The following is a 21072-nucleotide window of genomic DNA, read 5'->3' as shown; positions in this document are numbered from 1 at the left end:
GAAAAGTTATTCGAATCGCTGGATGGGTATTTCTGCAGCCCAACACTCTCTTTCCAGGTAAAAGTTCACTGTCTTAACAATCGCGCTAATACATTCAGACGATTTTTCAACGCGTTTTCTCCCCTATATTCCTCAACTATGTGCCAACAGCCACACAACATGTTTTGTTCCATTGCTGGTGACTACATAAATACAAATTTTATCTGTGTAACATACGAAAAAAAACAGGAAACTGAATTTTTCAGCTTTCTTATTTCGATTATTACTTCTTTTGAATTCGCAAAAGACTAATGTCTGAGCGAATGGCAATTTTGTTTTACAATAACGTAGATTACACATCCAATTACAACAGCAGCGCGAAAGAAACATTCCGCGCTAAAAACAAATAAACCCCAGGCGGAAGAGGAGGAGGAGGAGGAGGAGGAGGAGGAGATCGTCAGGAAATTTTTAGTAAACATACAGAAATTAACTACGAAAGTTCGGAAACAGCCCAACGCCTTTTTAAACACTATTTTACTTTCGCTTCGGTAACAAAGGTCCTGTAGGTGAAATATCGGAAGTGATTACACCTGTTTCTAAACACGTCAGCCGCTTTCAACGTTGACCTCAGCAGTCAATTTTTCCGCTCATATGAAGTGGATTTGAGCGGCACAACAGCGTATATCCAGGCGGTGATCATGTTGAAATGTGTACGCTTTGTAGATGCCAAATAACTGTCAACGATCAGGCCCCGCCGGCCGGTGTGGCCGAGCGGTTCTAGGCGCTTCAGTCCGGAACCGCGCGACCGCTACGGTCGCAGGATCGAATCCTGCCTCGGGCATTGGTGTGTGTGATGTCCTTAGGTTAGTTAGGTTTAAGTAGTTGTAAGTTCTAGGGGACTGATGACCTCAGCAGTTAAGTCTCTTAGTGCTCAGAGCCATTTGAACCATTTGATCAGGGCCCTCGTGTCATTTGTGACGAAACACCTGAATTCCCATCATTAGTTCAGTGCTCGTCAGTTATAGCTTTGATTAAAAATGATTCCTTTATGTAACTTCTACTGGTTTTGGTACTTAAAAAGAAATTTCAGGGGCTGTCGCCTATCCAAGTAACAAATTACAATACTATCACGAAACAGAGCTGAACGCACTGCAATATCATTATGTTCATGTAAAGAGAATACGTTACCGACGCAATGTAAAGAGAATACATTATTGACGCACTGATTAAAAAAAATTAAAAATCTTCCCTCCGGGAAGCTGTATAAAGGTAACATTTAGGGCAGCGTTCTGTTCATCACTGTCCAGGAAGTGAAAATATTGGATAGCTTTCCCTTGTGCACCTAACACATACCAGCGGTGTGGAACTGGAGAGTGGTCTCACCGCCGTCACCTATGTCAGCTGCCAAAGCAACTGGACACGCGCCCATTCAGCAAAAGTCATGCCAACGCGGCGTAACGCTACAGAATAACGGCAAAGTAGACGACGCTCACCGTGGCGATGAAGTCGCAGGTGCGTTACGAGTGCTGGACAAGCTATTCTGACAATTCCCCTTCTCCCAACAGTTACCTGCTTTTTTTCACATCACCTGAGGCGAATCCAGCAACAAACGATTAATACCGCATTTTTATTCACTGATAACTATTGTAAAAACCATATGCAAATCACCGCTCAGTCCAAATGAGATGGGTGCTGTCGTGTAACTTAAATACAGTCACTAGCCAGACGTATTTATGGTCAATCTCTGACGTAGCACCTACGTTAGAAAGAACTAGAAGAAACTATTTTCTCAGCCACATCCAGAAAGGTGCTCTCTAGTGAAGAGAAGCACAGGAAATTACGTATTTCTTTCCTTTTTCTTTAGGGAAGCGGGGGCGGGGGGGGGGGGGGGTTGAAAGGCACTGCGGTCGTCAAACAATTTTACAATTGTTGCAACTGAAAGTGATTAATGTAAAAGATGCTCACTTGGTGCTACTGGCTAAGTCGCAGTAACTCACTAACAAGGCTCATACTGTCACAGTAAACACGAGAACATCAAAAGAAATGTGCTGTGTGATAGCAGGGACATTTTAGTTCGAATCCGACTGCATTCGAAAAATAAGTAAATCATATTCTTCGCTAACTTCACCGCCAACGACTTACTCTCATCACTGAAAATCAGCTTAAATATAGTTATGCAGATGATGGAGTTCAACATCAACGCCCCGAGCTTCACTAAAAGCGGCAGTCAAACACGCGTTCACTTTTAAAGGTTTCACAATAATTTAAATCAAATTTAAGTTGGCTTATTCAATATCAAACAGAAAAATTGTGTCTCAAATCCTATACTACACTCATGCTCATAAATTAAGGATAATTGCAGAATGTGCTGCCACACAACGTGGCACTACACAGAACTGGCGCTAATAGAATAGGCACATAGGGAGCACACACGACACAGATCTGTAAGTCCACAGTATTGGCGATAAGTTGAGAAAACCGTCCCGAATCACATGTGCTACAAAACGCCACTGTTCCCTGCGCATGTACCGCGACATCAATATGGCATACGATCAAAATGCACACGTACACAGGCCGCACAACGGGTTGGCATACTCTGGATCATGTGGTCGAGCAGCTGCTGGGGTATAGCCTCCCATTCTTGCACCTGGGCCTGTCTGAGCTTCTGAGGTGTCCCAGAGGTTTGAAGACGTAGCGATACGTCGACCGAGAGCATCCCAGACGTGCTCGATGGGGTTTAGGTCTGGAGAGCAGGCAAGTCACTCCATTCGCCTGATATGTTCTGTTTCAAGCTATTCCTCCACAATGGCAGCTCGGTGGGTCCGTGATTTATCATCCATCAGGAGGAAGGTGGGACCCACTGCACCCCTGAAAAGGCGAACATACTGGTGCAAAATAACGTCCCGATACACCTGACCTGTTACAGTTCCTCTGTCAAAGACATGCAGGGGTATATTTGCACCAATCATAATCCCACCCCACACCATCAAACCACAACCTCCATACAGGTCCCTTTCATGGACATTAAGGAATTTGTGTCTGGTTCCTGGTTCACGCCAGATGAAAACCCGGCGAGAATCACTGTTCAGACTATACCTGGATTCGTCCGTGAACATAACCTGGGACACTGTTCCAATGACCATGTACTGTGTTCTTAACACCAGGCTTTTGGGACTCTCCTGTGACCAGGGCTCAGTAGAATGCACCTTGCAGGTCTCCGGGCGAATAAACCATGTCTGTTCAGTAGTCTGTAGACTGTGTGTAGGGAGAGGTAAGGTCGTCAGCAAGGCTACCTGCAGTACTCCGTGGCCTTTTGCGGGCACTGATGGTGAGATATCTGTCTTCTTGTGGTGTTCTACACTGTGGACGTCCCGTACTGTAGCGCCTGGATACGTTTCCTGTCTGCTGGAATCGTTGTCATAATCTTGAGATCACTCTTTGTGGCACAAGTAGGGCCCGTGCTACGACCTGCTGTGTTTGACCAGCCTCCAGTCGCCCTAGTATTCTACCCCTCATAATGTCATCATTATGTGTTCTTTGAGCCATTTTCAACACACAGTCACCATTAGCACGTCTGAAAACGTCTGCACACTTACTCGCTGCACCGTACACTGACATGCACCAATACACCCCTGCGTATGTGGACTGCTACCAGCGCCACCGTGCAACGACCGCAGGTCAAATGCACCCCATGGTCCTACCAAAAATGGTTCAAATGGCTCTGAGCACTATGGGACTCAACTTCTGAGGTCATTAGTCCCCTAGAACTTAGAACTAGTTAAACCTAACTAACCATCACACACATCCATGCCCGACGTAGGATTCGAACCTGCGACCGTAGCGGTCTCGCAGTTCCAAACTGCAACGCCTAGAACCGCACGGCCACTTCGGCCGGCCATGGTCCTACCCCGAGGTGATTTAAACCCGCAAACCGCCCACCAGAGCGTTGTATCAGCATTATCCTTAATTTATGATCGTGAGTCTAGTATTCAGTCCAGTCACATTAATGTGACCATCGCCTATGACTGACGTCAGCGTGCAATAACCATTCACTTATGGCAAGCGACAGTACTAGCAGAGGAGTATATATAAAGCGCGTCGGCGGGGGTAGGGAAAACTACACTCGTTTCGTGATGCGGAAACGGAGCGATTTCTCTAGCATGACCATTGGTTTTCGGGCCACAGGTGGAAGCATTAGCGATACGGCTAAGTTTCTAAACTGTTTGTGTGCCGCTGTGGTTAAAGCACACCGTGCATGGCAAAATGGCGCTATCCGAAACAGGCACCTCTGCAACCGTGGTGCACTACGGACCATAGGTGACAGGGGTGAACGACGGCTGCGGAGATGTGTACGGAGGAACATACGTGCAACTGTTGAGCAACTGAGTGCCCAAATGAACCAAGGGACTACCAACAGTGACTCCTCAACGACGTTTCAGCGAAGGTCCTCAGCAGCAGGCGCCTGGTTCATGCACCAATGATGACTGCTGTTCATCGGCGATAAAGTCTGGAGTTTGCACGCCACTACCGCAACTGGGCGTCCACTGAGTAACAACAAGCGACCTTTCAGATGAACACGTTTTACGCTCTATCGGACAGAGGGCCGGTGGCGTGTATGGCGTGGAAGGTCTGACAGCAAACATCCTGCAACAATCGTCGGAAGGGTCCAGGCCAGAGGGCATTCCCTGGCTGATCATTCTGGAAGGCCCAATGGATCAACACAAGTATGCATCTACCCTTGGGGACCACGCCCACCGTCACATGCTGCTTGTTTTTCTTCGGCACAATGGCATCTACCAGCACTATAATGCAACGTGTCACATAGCTCTCAGTGTACGTGCGTGGTTGGAAGAGCATCAGGATGAGTTTACCGTACTCCCCTGACCACGAAACGCCCCAGAATTTGTGTGGACCACATCCATTGGGCCCAGTGCAGCTAGGCACGGCACTGGAGTCGGCATGGCTCCACATCCTTGACAGTACCCTCCAGAACCTCACTGACACACTTCCTGCACGTGTCGTAGCGGTCAGCTATGCAGAAGTTGGTTATACAGACTTCTGACAGACAGGTAGTCACAATGTCACTGGGCAGTGTATTTGTTTGGTATAAAGTTACTCAGGAACCCAGTTACGTCTATTGCGACGAGTTCTGTGTACATCAACGAATATCTAATGGTGTTAGTGCATCCGGTAAATGGTTCGACGATGCAACAGTGAAAAATCCGCAGTGTCTATGAAACATGACATCCAGGTATATGACGCCTCAGAGTTAATACAGATGCTTCAACGTAACTACCAGACAGTAATATTGAAGATGAATGAATTGCGTGGATAACTCAGATGGCGCTGTAAACACAGTAATACTTTCTGATATGCCCATTTGTTGGGTAATCATTGTATATAATCCGAAAAAAAACGAGAAATCATGAACATATGACAAATTAAAATCTTTCCTAGACCAGGAACTGAAACCGAATCTCCTGGAACTCGTTAGTAGTCACCTTGACCATTTAGGCCATCAGAGCAGGTCCCCCGGAACAGCCTAGAAAATCTAGGTATTAAGAAACGATTCCTAAAGATGTATGACCTGTAGAATTGTCTCACTGTAGATTATCTTATGTATTTAGAACGAGCTTGTGAGGCTGGTGGGAAAGAATGTTAAGGTAAATGACCCACGGACAGATGCTGAAAACTGGAACTGTTCAAGAAGGTGCACCATGAAATTTTTCCAAAAGACTCGAATTTACTGTCGTATCGAACTGCGCGAACTGTTCTTCAGTAATGTTATTCACATGAAAACGACCCGTCCGCAGAAAGAGTGGCCAGGTCAAACGCTGTTGAGTTTACTATGATTTGGACACCATAGTTATGGATGTGAAAGCCTTACGGCCCGCTGTTAATAATGCGGTCTGTTCCATCAGAAACATTGTATTTCCTGACGGCACACGCAATACCAGTGGAATATATGAGAATTTGAGAGAAAATGTGAAACAGGGCGCAGACGAAACTAAGATTTGTGATGGCTTTAGAGTTTGTTATGACAATAACTATAAACATATCGTCTGCTGTAGTAAGCACACGTTTTTCTCTTTCCTTCTTCATATTGACTTTATTCTAAATGTCCACGTACTTATGAAGCTCTTCAAATGTCTTACGCTCTTTTTTTTATATTCCTAGAAGTGAGGTTTAATTTTACGTTCTCACAGAGTATTTACATTACCTTTAAATGTGCTTTTTTTGAGACCGTTCTGAATAAAACGTCTTCACATTTACTGCCTGATTTTCTCTGGAGTAGCCCCCATTCCTTTCACCACTAGCCCGCTGGAACTAGCATGCTGAAGTTCTTTCTTAGATTATTAATTTACTGTAATTTTAAAACGAAATGTGGCAAAGATAATATAAGAACCGTGTAGATCCTACGGAGTGATACATATTTCCATTTCTTAATCTACACTATCAAATCTCCCTCAGGACCGAATCATCGCGACGGAATTCCGAGGCCAGAGAAGCAAATGGAGGAAAAAGAAAAGTTGCTTGCTTGAAGAGAGTGTATTAGCGCCAGCTTTGTTCAGCATCACACAAAACGTCGACCTCTCCATGACGTGACGCGACTCAACGCTTCAGCTGTGCTGATTATCATGTTATGACTGCACGAGACAAGAAATTTGAGGCAGTAGACAAACTGTTGATAAACCTGGGCTCCATCTGTACATACTGTGGAAAGAACCACCCACACCGAACCCACTTAAAACACAATCATGTGTAACTGTCAATGTCAAAGTCAATGAAATTCACCAACAGTCGTGTATCTTAAGATGTTATTTTATTTTGAAGGTTATCAGTTTCACATTTCATTATGTCATCTCCAGGCCCCATATGAATCTCTCCAAATACACGAAAATCTCATACAGAAAGATAAATCTCTGGACGTCGTGAATTCTGTCGTTACACTAGCGCTTCATTCGAAGACTTGATAGCAATGGTTGCTGTCAAGTCTTCGAATGAAGCACGACTGAATCCACTACATCCAGAGATTTATGGCTCTATATCACACTTTCGTTTATTTGGAGAGATACATATAAGGCCTGAAGATGGCATAGTGAAACGCTGAAACTGGTAGCCTTCAAAATATAATAAAATAACGTCTTAAGATACACGGCTGCTGGTAAATTTCACTGGCACTGACAGTTACTTAACCAGCCGATGTCCCGTGTCCATGATGGGCCAACAGAGAATCATGTGTTGTTCGTCCAAGGAACAGTGAGACAAAAAGGAGAAAAAAAAGATAGAACACCAGAACATTGTGCAATTCCGAAACACCCAGATGTCATTCTGGACCACATTTTGCCTCTTATCTATCACTGGCTAAAAATTGAGATGCAAATGGCTGCCAGAAATAATGTGTGCATATTTACAGGAACAACCTTGGGAACACGAACAGACATTGTTAGGGCTTCAGCACTAACTCTGTGTAACTCTACAGATAAATGTAAATGCCCTTACGGTACAGACCCGATAGTATCAAAACAACGGGTATGGCTATCAACTAGACATGTTGCACCATCAAAAGCTATCTACGGTCCCCTACACTGTAGAAACAGCGTTTCGCTGGAATCGCTCCTCCTGACATTCGACGGGAAGCAGCAGACAGAAAACAGAAGACCAAAGACGAAAGCGACAGCACCAGTTCATCCCCTGTTCAATCACCAGCAACCACGTTCACGACTAAAGTCGAGAGAGTTTCCGTAACACAACTGAGGAACTCAAAGCGCCGCCACAGCAAAATGATATTGCAAACGAGTCGTGCTAGGATCTGGCATCTGGAAAGAGGAATGTCAACTGAAGAACTCCCTCATGGTTACACCATATTGTACGAATGTCTAATAAAGTGTGCATTAAGATGCAAAGAACAAGATTTTTTGTCTCCCAGCTCACGTGACAGGTGCTTACCTATGAAAAGCAATTATTTCTACTTTCACGTGCTTCAGTTTGGAGCAACAATTATTCACCAGTGCTGCTACTAATAAATAAATGTGTAGAAAAAACACAAATGAGTGTGGTATTACAGTTTCGGTCTTAGTGTAAAACCAGCATTACGAGTAAGTGACACGATGTTTGAGAAGCGACGTGCGGAGTAAGCTAGATTCACTCCACAGATATTCCTACTCTTTGCGCAACAGAGAAGAATGAACAACCTGGAAGTCGCTCAATCGACGGTGTTCTAGTTCACAAGGAGCAAAACTAATCACCAGATACGGATTTCAGGGCCGAGTGAGTTCTGTGAATATGGGGCTAGGCCGATCTCAGTCCATTTCTTGCAGTGTCGCCGTCGCTCAGTCTCTAGCACCATAAATGACTAGCTCACTTCATCAAATTCTGGTCTGTAAGTGTTTAATAATTGTAATGTTTATTTTTTGTTCGTGGTTGTATAATTACGTTTAGTATGTTTGCTTCTGATACAATGGTTACATTACTGTATGACTACTATAGAAAAGGTGCGTACAGAGAACCAATAATCCAGTAGCGTACAAATTAAAGAACAAAAAAGGACTCGATAAAGATGATATCAAACACTTGTATGGGCGCTACATGCGAATTCCAACGGAATATCTTGACCTCACAGTTAACAAACAGGTCATTCACTGTGTATGGCGCTCACTTTCCCGAATTCCCAAATCAAAACAATCCTTACAAATCCCTTTCATGGCAACGACAACAGCACTGCATGTTGTAATATTTAGTTTGCGTTTATGTTTAGTCCAAATCCCAAATTAGCAATCCCAGATCACCGCCTACGAATGCGGGACACTTCCTTGAACACCATATACATAAATCTTCGTTATGCTGAGCTAAGACTTCACGTTAATGACCAGACGGGGCATTAAGCGCAACTGTAACAATCAACTTAACGCTTTCTTTGATCATAGAGGCACTACGCCTCACTATGTGCACGAACAGTTAGCAATATTGCTGACTTCGAAATATCTAGGGATTAAGCACTGTTCACTAAATATTTGGTTAAATGATTGACTATAACTTCAGACTATAATAATTATGATCTTCAATATGTCGACTGTCCATGTCCGGAAACAGCATCTCTATCTCATATAACACGGTATCAGCAGGAATCAATCTCAGCACTAGCTCTAAGCATATTTTTCAAAACCAAGCAATGTCTACATGTCAGTGGTACAGAAGAGGAGTATTCTGGGAAACTTAATCATAGGCCCGCGTTACGTAAAAAAAAAAAAAGCGTTGTAAATCATTGTTCTCCACGTTCCTGAGCAACTACGATTTTCTAAAGGGGAAGACGGTCAAACTACGATGATTGCTCTTCTATGGATAACGGATCGTGATGGTGCAGTTATAAAGACACTACACACGCACAAAGGACGACTGGCGGTTCAAATCCTTTTCCGGCGAACCTTTGGGCTAGTTTCCCTTACACATTCTGGCGAATTTAGGAGTAGTTTCTGTGAATACTCCACAGCAGATTTCTTTCAACACTCCCGTTCAAATTGCACTTACATCAGGGGATTCGAACTACGAACCTTTCTTTTGTTTCGTATGTAGGTAACAGGCCGTCATAACCATGGGTATCTTCAGAAATGTGTCCGAGGGAGGGGGGGGGGGGGAGGCAAGGGGAGAGGGAGACTGTAAGCGACATTTTCTACAGCAATTTCTAAAATCATAGTTTCACTGAGATCAGCCACGTAATGCTATGACTAGCTGAAACACAGGTTCAGCGGAATCACGGGATATTAACTTCTTGAAGTGTATGAGAATTCTGATATGAGTAAAAACTCCGTACTCCAGATTCCACTGAAGCAGCCAGCTCCCTACGAATAGGGTTAGTAGAGTATTCCATTCCTTTACTATACACCAAGCACAGGCCCAACGGCCTCACACTGCTATGGTCTATTCTCTTGTGGTCGTGATATGAGGGCAGTCCACCATAGAAACCAAACTATCGTTTTATTATTTCAGTCCGTATGAACAAGTCAGATTCCGCTGAACTGAACGCTATTAACTAAATCTTTAAAACTTTGTAGTCGCCACGTGCCACCTCATTCAATCCATTCGTATTCGTTTTTACTACACGCTGTATTTAGAAACTGAATGGTGCTCATTATTGCGTTACACTGAGGTGTTAAAGTCGTGGGGTAGCGATCTACACATATACAGATGGTGGTAGTATCGCTTACACAAGGTATAAAAGGACATTGCATTGGCGGAGCTGTCATTTGTACTCAGGTGCATCATGTGAAAAGGTTTCCGACGTGATTATGACCACACGACGGGAATTAACAGGCTTGGAACGCGGAATGGTAGTTGGAGCTAGACACATGGGACATTGCATTTCGGAAATAGTTAAATTCGATATTCAGAGATTCACCGTGCCAAGAGTGTGCCGAGAATACCGAGTTTCAGGCATTCCTTCTTACCACGGAGAACACAGCGGCCGACGGCCTCCACTTAATGATCGAGAGCAGCGACGTTTGCTTAGAGTTGTCAGTGCTGACAGACAAGCAATATTGCGTGAAACAACTACAGAAATCTATGTGGAACGTACGACGAATTCATCCGTTAGGACAGTGCTGTAATTTTTGGCTTTAAGGAGCTATGGCAGCAGACGAACGACTTTAATGTCTTTGCAAACAGCATGACATCGACTGCAGCGCCTCTCCTGGGCTCATGACCATATCGTTCCGAGCCTACACGACGGGAAAACCGTGGCCTGGTAAGATGAGTCCCGATTTCAGTTTCTAAGAGCTGATGGTAGGGTCAGAGTGCGGTGCACACCGCACTATGGAAGCTGGTGATCGTTCCGTAATTGTTTGGAGTGTGTTTGCATGAAATTGACTGAGTCCTCGGTTATGTTCGGCTACTTGGAGACCATTTGCAGCCATTAACGGATTTCATGTTCCCGAAAAATGATTGAATTTTTATGAATGGGAATGTGCGATGTCACTGGGCCACAGTTGTTGGCGACTGGTTTGAAGAACATTCTGCACAATTCGAACGAATGACTTGACCACCACGATCGCCCGAGATGAACCCCATCGAACATTTATGGGACATAATCGAGAGGTCAGTTAGTGTACAATCCCATGAATTTTGCCATCTCTATGTATATGCTGGTACTTAAAGCAAAAAACTTCCTAAAATCATCTTACATTAAAGATATTAATTTTCGCGACTGTCTTATCCTAAACACGATTCTGTGAGCTGAAGCATGTCGACGAACCTACATTGTTATTCTCTGCTGCTGTTTGGTGGGATAACGACTTATGGTGGTGGTGGTGGTGGTGGTGGTGGTGGTGGTGGTGGTGGTGGTGGTGACTTCTAATTTGAGCGCACCAAAGTCGTCAACAAATTGCAGTTTTGAAATACTTGTTACCGGAGTTGTTAATATTGTTCTCGCTATCCTGACATACTACTGGAACGTACCTTTGCATCACGTCGGTAATGTTGAGAAAATCTGACTTGACAACTAGGGGAAGGAATTAGCTCAGGTCAACGAAAATACATAAAATCGTAAGGCACATATCTTAAAAGATCGAACAGAAGAATCAGTCGGAGTTCGTAGAGTGCGGTTTGGCGATGGGTGTTAAAGAAACTCGTAGGTTCTAAGACTAACTCCTCCCTGGTTTACACTTTTTTCTTTATCTGGTGCTTACAATGACTTCTATCAGGGACGTTTCGCGAATGTCATTACCGCAAGCTTGAACCACGGTTCGGAATCGACATCAAGCTTTCGGTTCTCCTCATAACTGGCTGGAGAAGCCGATCGAAAGTTCGCAAGGCAGGCATACGAATATAGCTTCCAATAGGATCATGCCTAGCGAAGCCATTTGATGCTCAAACCTAGTAGGAAAGATACGAAGACCAGGTTATTAGAGAATTAAGTACGAGTTCTGATTGGGGAAGGCAGTCGTGGGTCCTGGCGTTCGCTAACATACCTAGCAGAAAGACTGGGAAAATGAACTATTTGTCATTAGTCTCACATGGTTTACGGAAACTATGGCAAACCAATATCTTGATGGCCAGCCAGGGATCTGAGCTTCGCTACTACTTCAGAATACTGCATCTTATCAAGTATAAAAGGACATTTGAAAAGTCAGAACGAAGCAGTAAAGTTAGAAATTACTACGGATACTAAAAGACTGTCCAGTTTATGGCAACTCGACGAAAATTTTGGTCGAACGAACCAATAGCTTAGCCATACTTCGTTAATAAAGTGAACTCACAGACATGCGACGCATTTGGTGTTGTTCGAGATTTAACCTGCAGATTGGGGTAAGGTGTTATATCCCATCAATCTGAAACTCCAATCGCACGAGCGATCACGAAGCTATGTTCAAGCTTCCAGTCCCAAGCCATAGGACTGGGGAAGCCAGGGTAGGCACTTGACATCGAACCCAGTGCCTTAATTCTTCATGTTCATATGAGATAGTTTTAGAACATGCATGCCCTAAAAAGGTAGAAGTCTTCAAAACATACTATTTTTCCAGTCACACCCGGCAAGTTACAATAATACGAGTAGTCAATACCTATTGAAATAAAGAGGTCCTGTCTCTAATAACCTATTTGTGACAATACTCTAAATAACGAAATACTGCAGGAGGAAAAAAAAAAAGTTATAGATATTGTCTGCGGGCTACTGATACGAAAGTGAACGCATGTCTGAGACATCATGAAATCAATTTGTAACTTATCGCCTAGCTATAAGTGAATCGCGACAGCGACGAATGTCTTACCACCACATTCAGTTTTTCCGTTATCGGAAACTACAAAAAATCGAATAATCCGTTTCCAATTTCATATTTTTGTAAGTTGTCTACAAGTGATTCAGTTTATGGCTCTGATCATAATTTATCCCATGATGGGCCTTACAGCAAGTACGGGATAGCCACGCAAAAGCGCGCGCTCACACACACACACAAAGGTATTCGCCTGGTTCAAATGGCTCTAAGCACTATGGTACTTAACATCTGAGGTCATCAGTCCCCTGGACTTCGAACTACTTAAACCTAACTAACCTAAGAACATCACACACATCCATGCAGGAGGCAGGATTCGAATCTGCGACCGTAGCAGCCGCGTGGTTCCTGACTGAAGCGCCTAGAACCGCTCGACCACAGCGGCCGGCAGTATTCGCCTGTTTGAGGTACACAGAATGATGTTTACAATCATCGCACAGAAGACAAGTAAAGTAGCAAGAACATAGTGACAGCTACAGAGACTGTCATCTGAACATGTCAGACTGACGATAAATATCTGATTACAGTCTAGTATTGATGCCTTAGTGAAAAATGGTTGACACAAAGTAAGGGGCGTTGGAAGTGCCATATTCTAGTCTAACAGTGCTCAAAAACTTATCAAGAAACATCTGAGCAAACACATTAGAAAATTGCATGCAGTAATTTTGTACTACAAAGCTAGATCCCATGCAACTCTCAGTCAAGAGTAAGGCATGATTCATGTTTTTCACTATTGCTGTCTTGTATTTCTAGGCAGCCGCTAATGCGAAGTTAAAACAAATGATGTTGGTACTTGAGTGTTACAGTTGCTATGCCAGCTACAACACAGAATATGGGTATAACAAACAAATGTTTATTGGGGGTGTTACTTATTCAGAAGTCCAAAACAATGCATCTTTTCAGTGGGATGAAACCAAATTTTTACTGCCTATTTTAAAGTTAATTGCAATTAATTATCTTAATACCGGCACGTAATGAGATTTACGTCAACTGTCCATTAATTGACGGCGTGAATCGTACACGCAGGAAATAATTCGGACATCAAGGATGAACATAACACAGCACAAGCAAACCAATATAAATGGTATAACAATGATCTTACCGACTGGATGTTTCCGTAAAGCTGCCACCATCCAGGAGCCGCACTTTAGCAAACAAAACAGCACTGACGAAGGGTACCGCTGTCAGTTCTTCGAGGCAAATTTCTACTTGAAACTTGTAGTATTTCTTTTTCTTCATCATAAATGCCATCGTCTCTACACAAGCTGCACTAATTTTCAAAACAAACAACACATTTTGTACTAACAGGCACAATCTCTTATTACAAGCAACGCATTCTTTTTCACCCGACACGAATATAAAAAATATAAAACAAGCAGGAGGTTACAAGCCCTAATTCCCGATAATGTGCTACAGGTACGAAAGATTCGTAGCTTAAAAAATTTGCACATAAATTTGTCAATAAACCTGCAGAGGCACTAACTGCAGCAGTTATTTCAAACTTGCTGGGTTTCCTCTGTAGAAATACAGAGCAATACTACTGTTCAGAGTGTCTTCTGATCTTCCTTACTGTCCTGTTACAGTTCACAAAGCCCGTCTTAAAGTAATACATACCGAAAATCCGAAGTTAGAACTATACTATCAAGAGAATCGGTTTCTCAAAATATAAAAACGAGTGGCAGCTTTCATTCTAGCACATCTCACTCACAGTTCACATTCTCATCAACTTATTTTGCTAATTAAACCTTGTAAATGAAATTTTTGACACATCAAACGCTCCTCCGCAGCTTCTCCACGTTAAGTTGCCTTGATAACCAAACCAAGTTGCCGCTGCTAACGTTTCACCTGTCAAACCGTCTCCCACACTAAGCATAGCGACATCTCTAAGGCAAAGATCACAAGTTAAAAGACACAAACAGAGAAACGCTCAATATGCATTATCTGTGACCAGCACCCAAAGATATACACTGGACGATATATAAATGCATTCCGCTTTCGGCTTGTTGTGTAGTGTTTAGTCCAAAAACCGAAATGCCAGGGAAATTAGAAAGCATAAGCTGAAGGCGAAACAAATCGATTAAGGGCAACGTACCTTCACTTCTCAAAGTGAAGGTTAAATGAAAGCCTGGTTGTAACACTGAGCATGTGCGACGTACTGACGGCAAAGAAGTAATATGAAACAATATTCTGTAATTACGTGAGAATGAATACGAATTTAAACTAATAACGTTTACAAAGTAATTAGTCCAAATTTATGACTTAGAACACTCTACTTTTTACAGATCTCGTCTTATCCAGCCAGTTAGTAGAGGACACATCTATGAAAGGGGCTGGAGATTAAAACGAATACAAAAATGGGAAGACTCAAAGGTTAATGTAAAAATACGAGACACTGTGGTTTTCATTTGGTTATGTGCAAATCCCGAATGTTCGTGTTCTCAGTTATTAACGTGGAACGAATTTAAGCTTCAGCAACAAAAATTGCGTGGTATTTTTCCCTCCAGACATCTAAATAATCAGCAGTGATGAAAAAAAATGTACTATGTGCAAATTAATTGGTTTATTTCAGAAACCAGTCAAGCGCCAAAACCAGAAAAAAAATTGTTGATAGCACCACATTTGTCTATGAGGGTAAGTGCACATTTCAGTGCAGAAAGCAGTCAAATATCTCCAACTGTTGTCGTCTGGCATGACGTTTAATTTCGCGTTTATATCAGAAACCAGTCAAAGATCTCCGTTTGTCTGGTTTCTGCAGTAAACTGTGGGGACACTTTATATTTCTTTGTTGTCAGTTGGACTCACATTCTGAATCAACAATAGTCATATGTTCAAATGTTTTCATTGTTGTCACTAATCAGTTAGCTTCAGCTTTTCGAATAAGTCTGTTCTGTTTTCCAGTGTTCATAGGTTTGTTATAATAATAAGCCTATATCAAAGTGAGATGACTGCAAGTTCAGAAGACGAACCCCAACACAAAAGGAAATGAGGAGTAGTAAACCTACAAATGTAATTGTATTTGGAATGCAAGGGTGAAAGGAGAAGGTTATGTTTCTTACTCTGGCAAGGAATTACGGTTCCTAAGGAAAAGAAGCCCAGCAGTATCATTTTTAAGTGCAATGGAAATTATTATTTAAACATTGACCAGGACATCATTAATGAAACGTGGAGAAATTTACATTTTATTGAAAATAAAAACTGTCAATATATCTATATTTAGACTTTGATTGAGGTTAATGAAGTTAAGTGTAGATGGGGAAAACTAGGTCCAGCCGAAAGGTCAGACAAAGAAAGTGGTATGCTTACAGATATAATGTAAGGATTGGCGGTGTACTAAAACATGGTTGCAAGAACGTGTTTATGGAAATCTACGGTATAGCACATAACAGATTGGGAGAATTTGCCAATTATTACTTAAAAATACTACTCCTAAAGACATGATGGGCCAAAGCAGGTGCCGCAATGCTCTTCCTGGCAACAATTGTGTACGTATCCACGATCATATTGAAAATTTGAAGTTAGAGAGACCCATTATGGTGAGCAACACACCCAAGTATTTGGATGCTCGTTTAAATGTCACAAAACTCCATAAGATGTTCATTAATGACAACTCTGACTTAAAAGATACAGTCAAGTAGCGTTTTTACTATTCTTATTTTCATGAAAACTTTGGGTACTCGTCCAGCGAATCACAGCCTGACATAGGTATGCAGCCAATGTGAAAGCCTAAACGCAAAATTGAAGGACAAATCCTTGAATGATAATGCTAAACCAACGGCAACTGCAGAGTTGATTGTACACAAGGGGTGGGCCAGAAGTTTTATATTAGCACGAAAGAAGCGTCGCAAAATTATGACGAATAACCAAACAGCCACTTTGTGTTTTGTTTATATGCAAACGTTGCCGCTCCCGAATATTCCTGTTCAGGAAATTTTTTTACATGCAGCAGCTGTGGGTTAACGTTTTTAGCATCCATGATGTGAAAAGCAACAAGTCCAAAATCTACCTTTATCATGAGAGTGGAGGTAACAAGTCTCCAGATGAGGTGTGCAGATTGTTATTGAATTACATAGAGACTGAAATATCCAGTAGAGTAAAGAGATTGACTCTTTTTAGTGATGGTCGATCAGGACGGAACAAGAACCCCACAGTTGTTATGTTAATGATGAACCTATGTGACAAAGGGCGATTTGACAGTATCGCCCACAACTTCCCTGATCGTGGTCACTCGTATTCACCATCTGACATAGACCTTGGGGGCTATAAAGCGTATCGTGAAAAAAGTGGATCAATTTACATACCAGTACAATATATGGAGCTTATGCTGAAAGCTAGTAAAACAAGTCATTTTACTGTACACAGAGTTCCCTTCCAAGATGTCAGAAGTTTCAAAACATGGTGGCGTCACACATACAAAAAGCTTACAAACTCAGACGAAACTTCTGGTAGAGGCGTTTCTAAAGACCAAAGGAGAATTTCAAGATATTCACATACAAACAATTTTGTTACAACAGTAATACACCTGGAAAAGTGGCAGTAAAGCCACATATTGAATCAGTCAGTCAACTTTTAAATTGCTGGAAACAGAGCCTGCTCCTGACTTACCCAGCAATTTGGCCTACCCTTCAGGAAAAGTAAGTTTATAAATAATATAATATATTAGGCAACTTCCACATAAAAAATACTGTCAGGTGTAACTATTTTCTTTTATTCGAACGTTTACTTAAAATTTTGTAGTGCAGTCTGAAATAATATATTTTTTTGCCATTCTCCATGCATGTTTAGGTCTGAGCCTTAATTTCTTCGTTATTGCTTTAGGTTCCTATCAATATTCAGAAGCTGTGAGATCTGAATGTCCTAAGAGCTTACCTGGTGGGGTATGAAACATTTTATGACAGCAGTTTACAATGGCCTACAACGGAGGCAGAATGTGCTGTGAAATTTGCTTATGAGGACTGAGCAGCTCCTACTGTGATGATTGAAGTAATTGATTATTTCACCTGTGTATTAGTAATGTAGTCCCAATATCATTAAAAATTCTGTCCATTTTCAAATATAGGAGTTTTATTTGTAAATCCTAAAAAATAAGGAGAATTATGCCATAAAACTATGTTTGCTATACTCGTTTACTGCAGAAACCAGTTAAGTAAACTTTTTCATTCTGATGACAGCAATGTTAAATTACCCAAAGTATTTTTTCTTTGCTCAATGATCAGCAGCAATATATACTACTTTCAGAAAACATGCCGAAGTCACTATCGAAACATGTAGTATGATCTAGACAGTGTTTTGTGTTTTCCCAAAATGGACAAACTTGGTGCTTGACTGGTTTATGAAATAAATGATACAATTGACAAATTTGAATCGTCATCATTGGTTATTTGGTTCAAATTGTTTTCATTCTTAACCAAATATAGCCATGCCACATCCCAGTTCCCTCTTCTAATTTGGACTCACGCATCCATTATCATCCTATAACAAATAAATATGATTGTGTTGTGAATAAGCTGATGCCTTATAATGCCGAAGATGTGGGGAAGAAGAAGAAGAAGAAGAAGAAGAAGAATAAGAAGAAGAAGAAGAATAGTTTCACACAGTATGAGGCATTGATGTCTGAATCTTGAATATAGAGTAAGGATTTCATGTGATTCTGCATGATTTAATGAATATATAGCATCTGATTACAACGAAATTGAAAAATTATGAATGACTCTCTTGTGTGATGAAAATCAAAGTAACTAACTGCTGGCACATAACTAATTTATGTTACACACAACTAAAAAAGTAACATTGGATACACAACACAGACTAGACATCAAATCCTTGCAAGAAGGTTGTAAAAGGTATCTATTATGAAACAGTGTCATTAAACCACTTAGCAAGCCAATACACAAACTTTATGTTTGTCCATTGTTGTCCAACCTATATAATTCCTCCTTTTCTCAATTTCAGTAATTCTCAAAATGCATTAAAATTACAAATTAGTCCATAAGAGACATTAACAAACTGTCAACGAGAATTGCGCTGAGCTTGAACTACTTAATGGCATATAAATTATTTGTTTTAGCTACTGATCTTATAGCTACAGTTATAGGGGACAGAAAATGCAATAAATATGAAATTAGGATCACATGTGTGAACAATATAAATGGCTTGCAAAAATTATAGGGCACAAAATGTTCATGACTTCAGATACTCCTGTTGCCAATATTTCAATAAACTCCCTTAAACAAATTATATCATACTTTGTAATAAACTCCAAACTTGTTTTCACAGTAGATGTAAAGTAAGACATATTACACATTAAGGTAATTTCTGGATTGTGACATAAAAGATTTGTGACAATGTATTAGCTTGGACAACATGTAAACAAACAAAACAATGGACTGTTCTAAGAAAGAGTATTATGAATCCCCAAAAACAGTAATACAAGTTGAAACTATATACAATGCACACCAAGTCAAAATAGCCTGTTGAAACTGTGTGAAGTGGCTTGGAATGAAAAACTAAATTGAACTGTAAGATTAAATGGTCTCTCTACATTACAGAAGTGATTATATGGTCCACAAATGGGTAAATTATTTCCCATAAATAACTTTTACAAAAGGTGCATCATTATTGCCAGACGACTAGGAATGAGAATTTCAAAACTGACAAAGCTGGTCAGCTCCTAGTCTGCTGCTGTTGTGAGCATCTGTGGAAAGTGGCTGAAGGACAATGAAACCACAATTAGGAAATGTGTTGAGTGTCCACATATCACCACAGAAAGTGAAAGTTGAAAGATTGACACTAACAACAAGAAGACATTTGGCAAATCTCAAGATAAGTCATAAACTTCACAAAATATAAATGATACGTAAGTGATATGAAAAATATCATATGTTTGAAGCAGAGAGATCAAAATTGTAAAATAATCTAATTTGGATGACAATATAACATAATTTGCCACAAGTAGCTGATTATAAAATTGTCTGAGTATGATGAAATGTATTGTAATTACAGATACAACTAAGTGAGGAATGTACTAATTATTGAAAGATTATTAATGTGATCCTGGCTGTGACCACACAGCCCAGAATTGTTTCAGTCTCACTTCATATCATCTTTTTCTCTGTCAACAGCCTGATGATGACTGCTGGCTGACATTGGGGAAAAATGCATTGGATTTGATTGTGCTTCTCATTCATTTATTCCTTTCTTTCTGTCTTTTTCCCCATCAAACATCTTGTTGGAAAGATTTGGTGGTGGTGGGGGGGGGGGGGGGGGGGGATAGAATCGGATATGGAAGTTCAGGTCATGGGTTTATGAAACATGTTTCCCCTACATGACTGAAATTAGAATCAGCTGGGGGAGACTTTTTAGAACAATGGACGGCTGTTGAAATATACTTTCTTCAATACATATCCCAGCACAAAGGCAAGTACTTGGGTTCTTCGAAATACAAAAATATTATTAAACTATTTAAAGGCAAAGTAGATGTTATGTTTGCCTGTACAAGTGCTCAAAAATGTTCAAGATTCATTGGTTTCCTTCAGAAGACAGAGCCTTTACTGCATCTAACCTATAATGAGCTCAACTACACCATCAGGACACTCATGAATAGATTTTATGTTAGTGCTGCTCCACTGAGTCTGGAAGCATTTTTTGATAATTCTTGCTTGCCACTGAAAAACAGTCTCCAACACTAGAGAAAATGAGCATCTCAAGAAGCTAAATGCACAAGAAAGATGCTAAATTTCCATGCGAGCTAGAAAGCACAATGTATTTGCTTCTACACACATTTTCGAAAAGTCTGTTTTCGATAAACCTGTGTTGTGGTATCTGACTTTTGGATCCTGCAGAAGTATCGTACACAAAGGTAGTGACATTAGCTGCAGTACTTCCAGCTGAGTACAGTGAAAATTCACTACTTGATGAATGGGAACTATTGACATTAGAAGAAGAAGAAGACTCAAATAGTGTCAAGCACCCAGTGGACTTGAATCAGTTTTTTGAGAAAAGATATACCTCTGAAGAAAAAAAAATACCCTACTGTTATGAAAATTGTGAGGGCTTTACCTGCACATCCACAAGGCATTGTCGGGGAACATCTTGAATGAAGACACCGCAAACTAGTGTGAATGAACATTGGATACCTATTTGACTGTAAGAGATGCTCTGGAGAAAGCTCACTTCGTAATTATCACTCAGTAACTTCTTCAATTGGCACGCAGAGCCCATGTCAGATACAAGCAGTAGTGAAAGATGAGAAGAGGGTGGCTGTGGCAGGATGGAGGAAACTAGAAAAAGAAAACAAAATATTGCAAGAGAGTATATAGAGTAAGTTTGAAAA

At 41.2% G+C, this 21072-nt stretch overlaps 1 protein-coding gene across 3 annotated transcripts in view; it reads right to left on the bottom strand.

The window, feature by feature from the left end:
- Positions 1–14625, bottom strand: part of LOC126183835 (protein FAM102A) — a 459083-nt gene extending 444458 nt beyond the window's left edge. For all 3 annotated transcript variants that reach the window (XM_049926094.1, XM_049926095.1, XM_049926096.1), the window contains exon 1: positions 13846–14625. In XM_049926094.1, coding sequence (XP_049782051.1) covers positions 13846–13994 — 149 coding nt within the window. In that variant the 5' untranslated portion in view covers positions 13995–14625. The remainder of the gene's footprint in view (positions 1–13845) is intronic.
- Positions 14626–21072: the final 6447 nt, after the last annotated feature.

Source organism: Schistocerca cancellata, chromosome 4 (genome assembly GCF_023864275.1).
Source record: "Schistocerca cancellata isolate TAMUIC-IGC-003103 chromosome 4, iqSchCanc2.1, whole genome shotgun sequence".
In the NCBI taxonomy this organism is placed as follows: domain Eukaryota; kingdom Metazoa; phylum Arthropoda; class Insecta; order Orthoptera; family Acrididae; genus Schistocerca; species Schistocerca cancellata.
The sequence above is the reverse complement of the archived record's forward strand: the minus strand, read 5'-3'. Positions and strand labels throughout refer to the sequence as shown.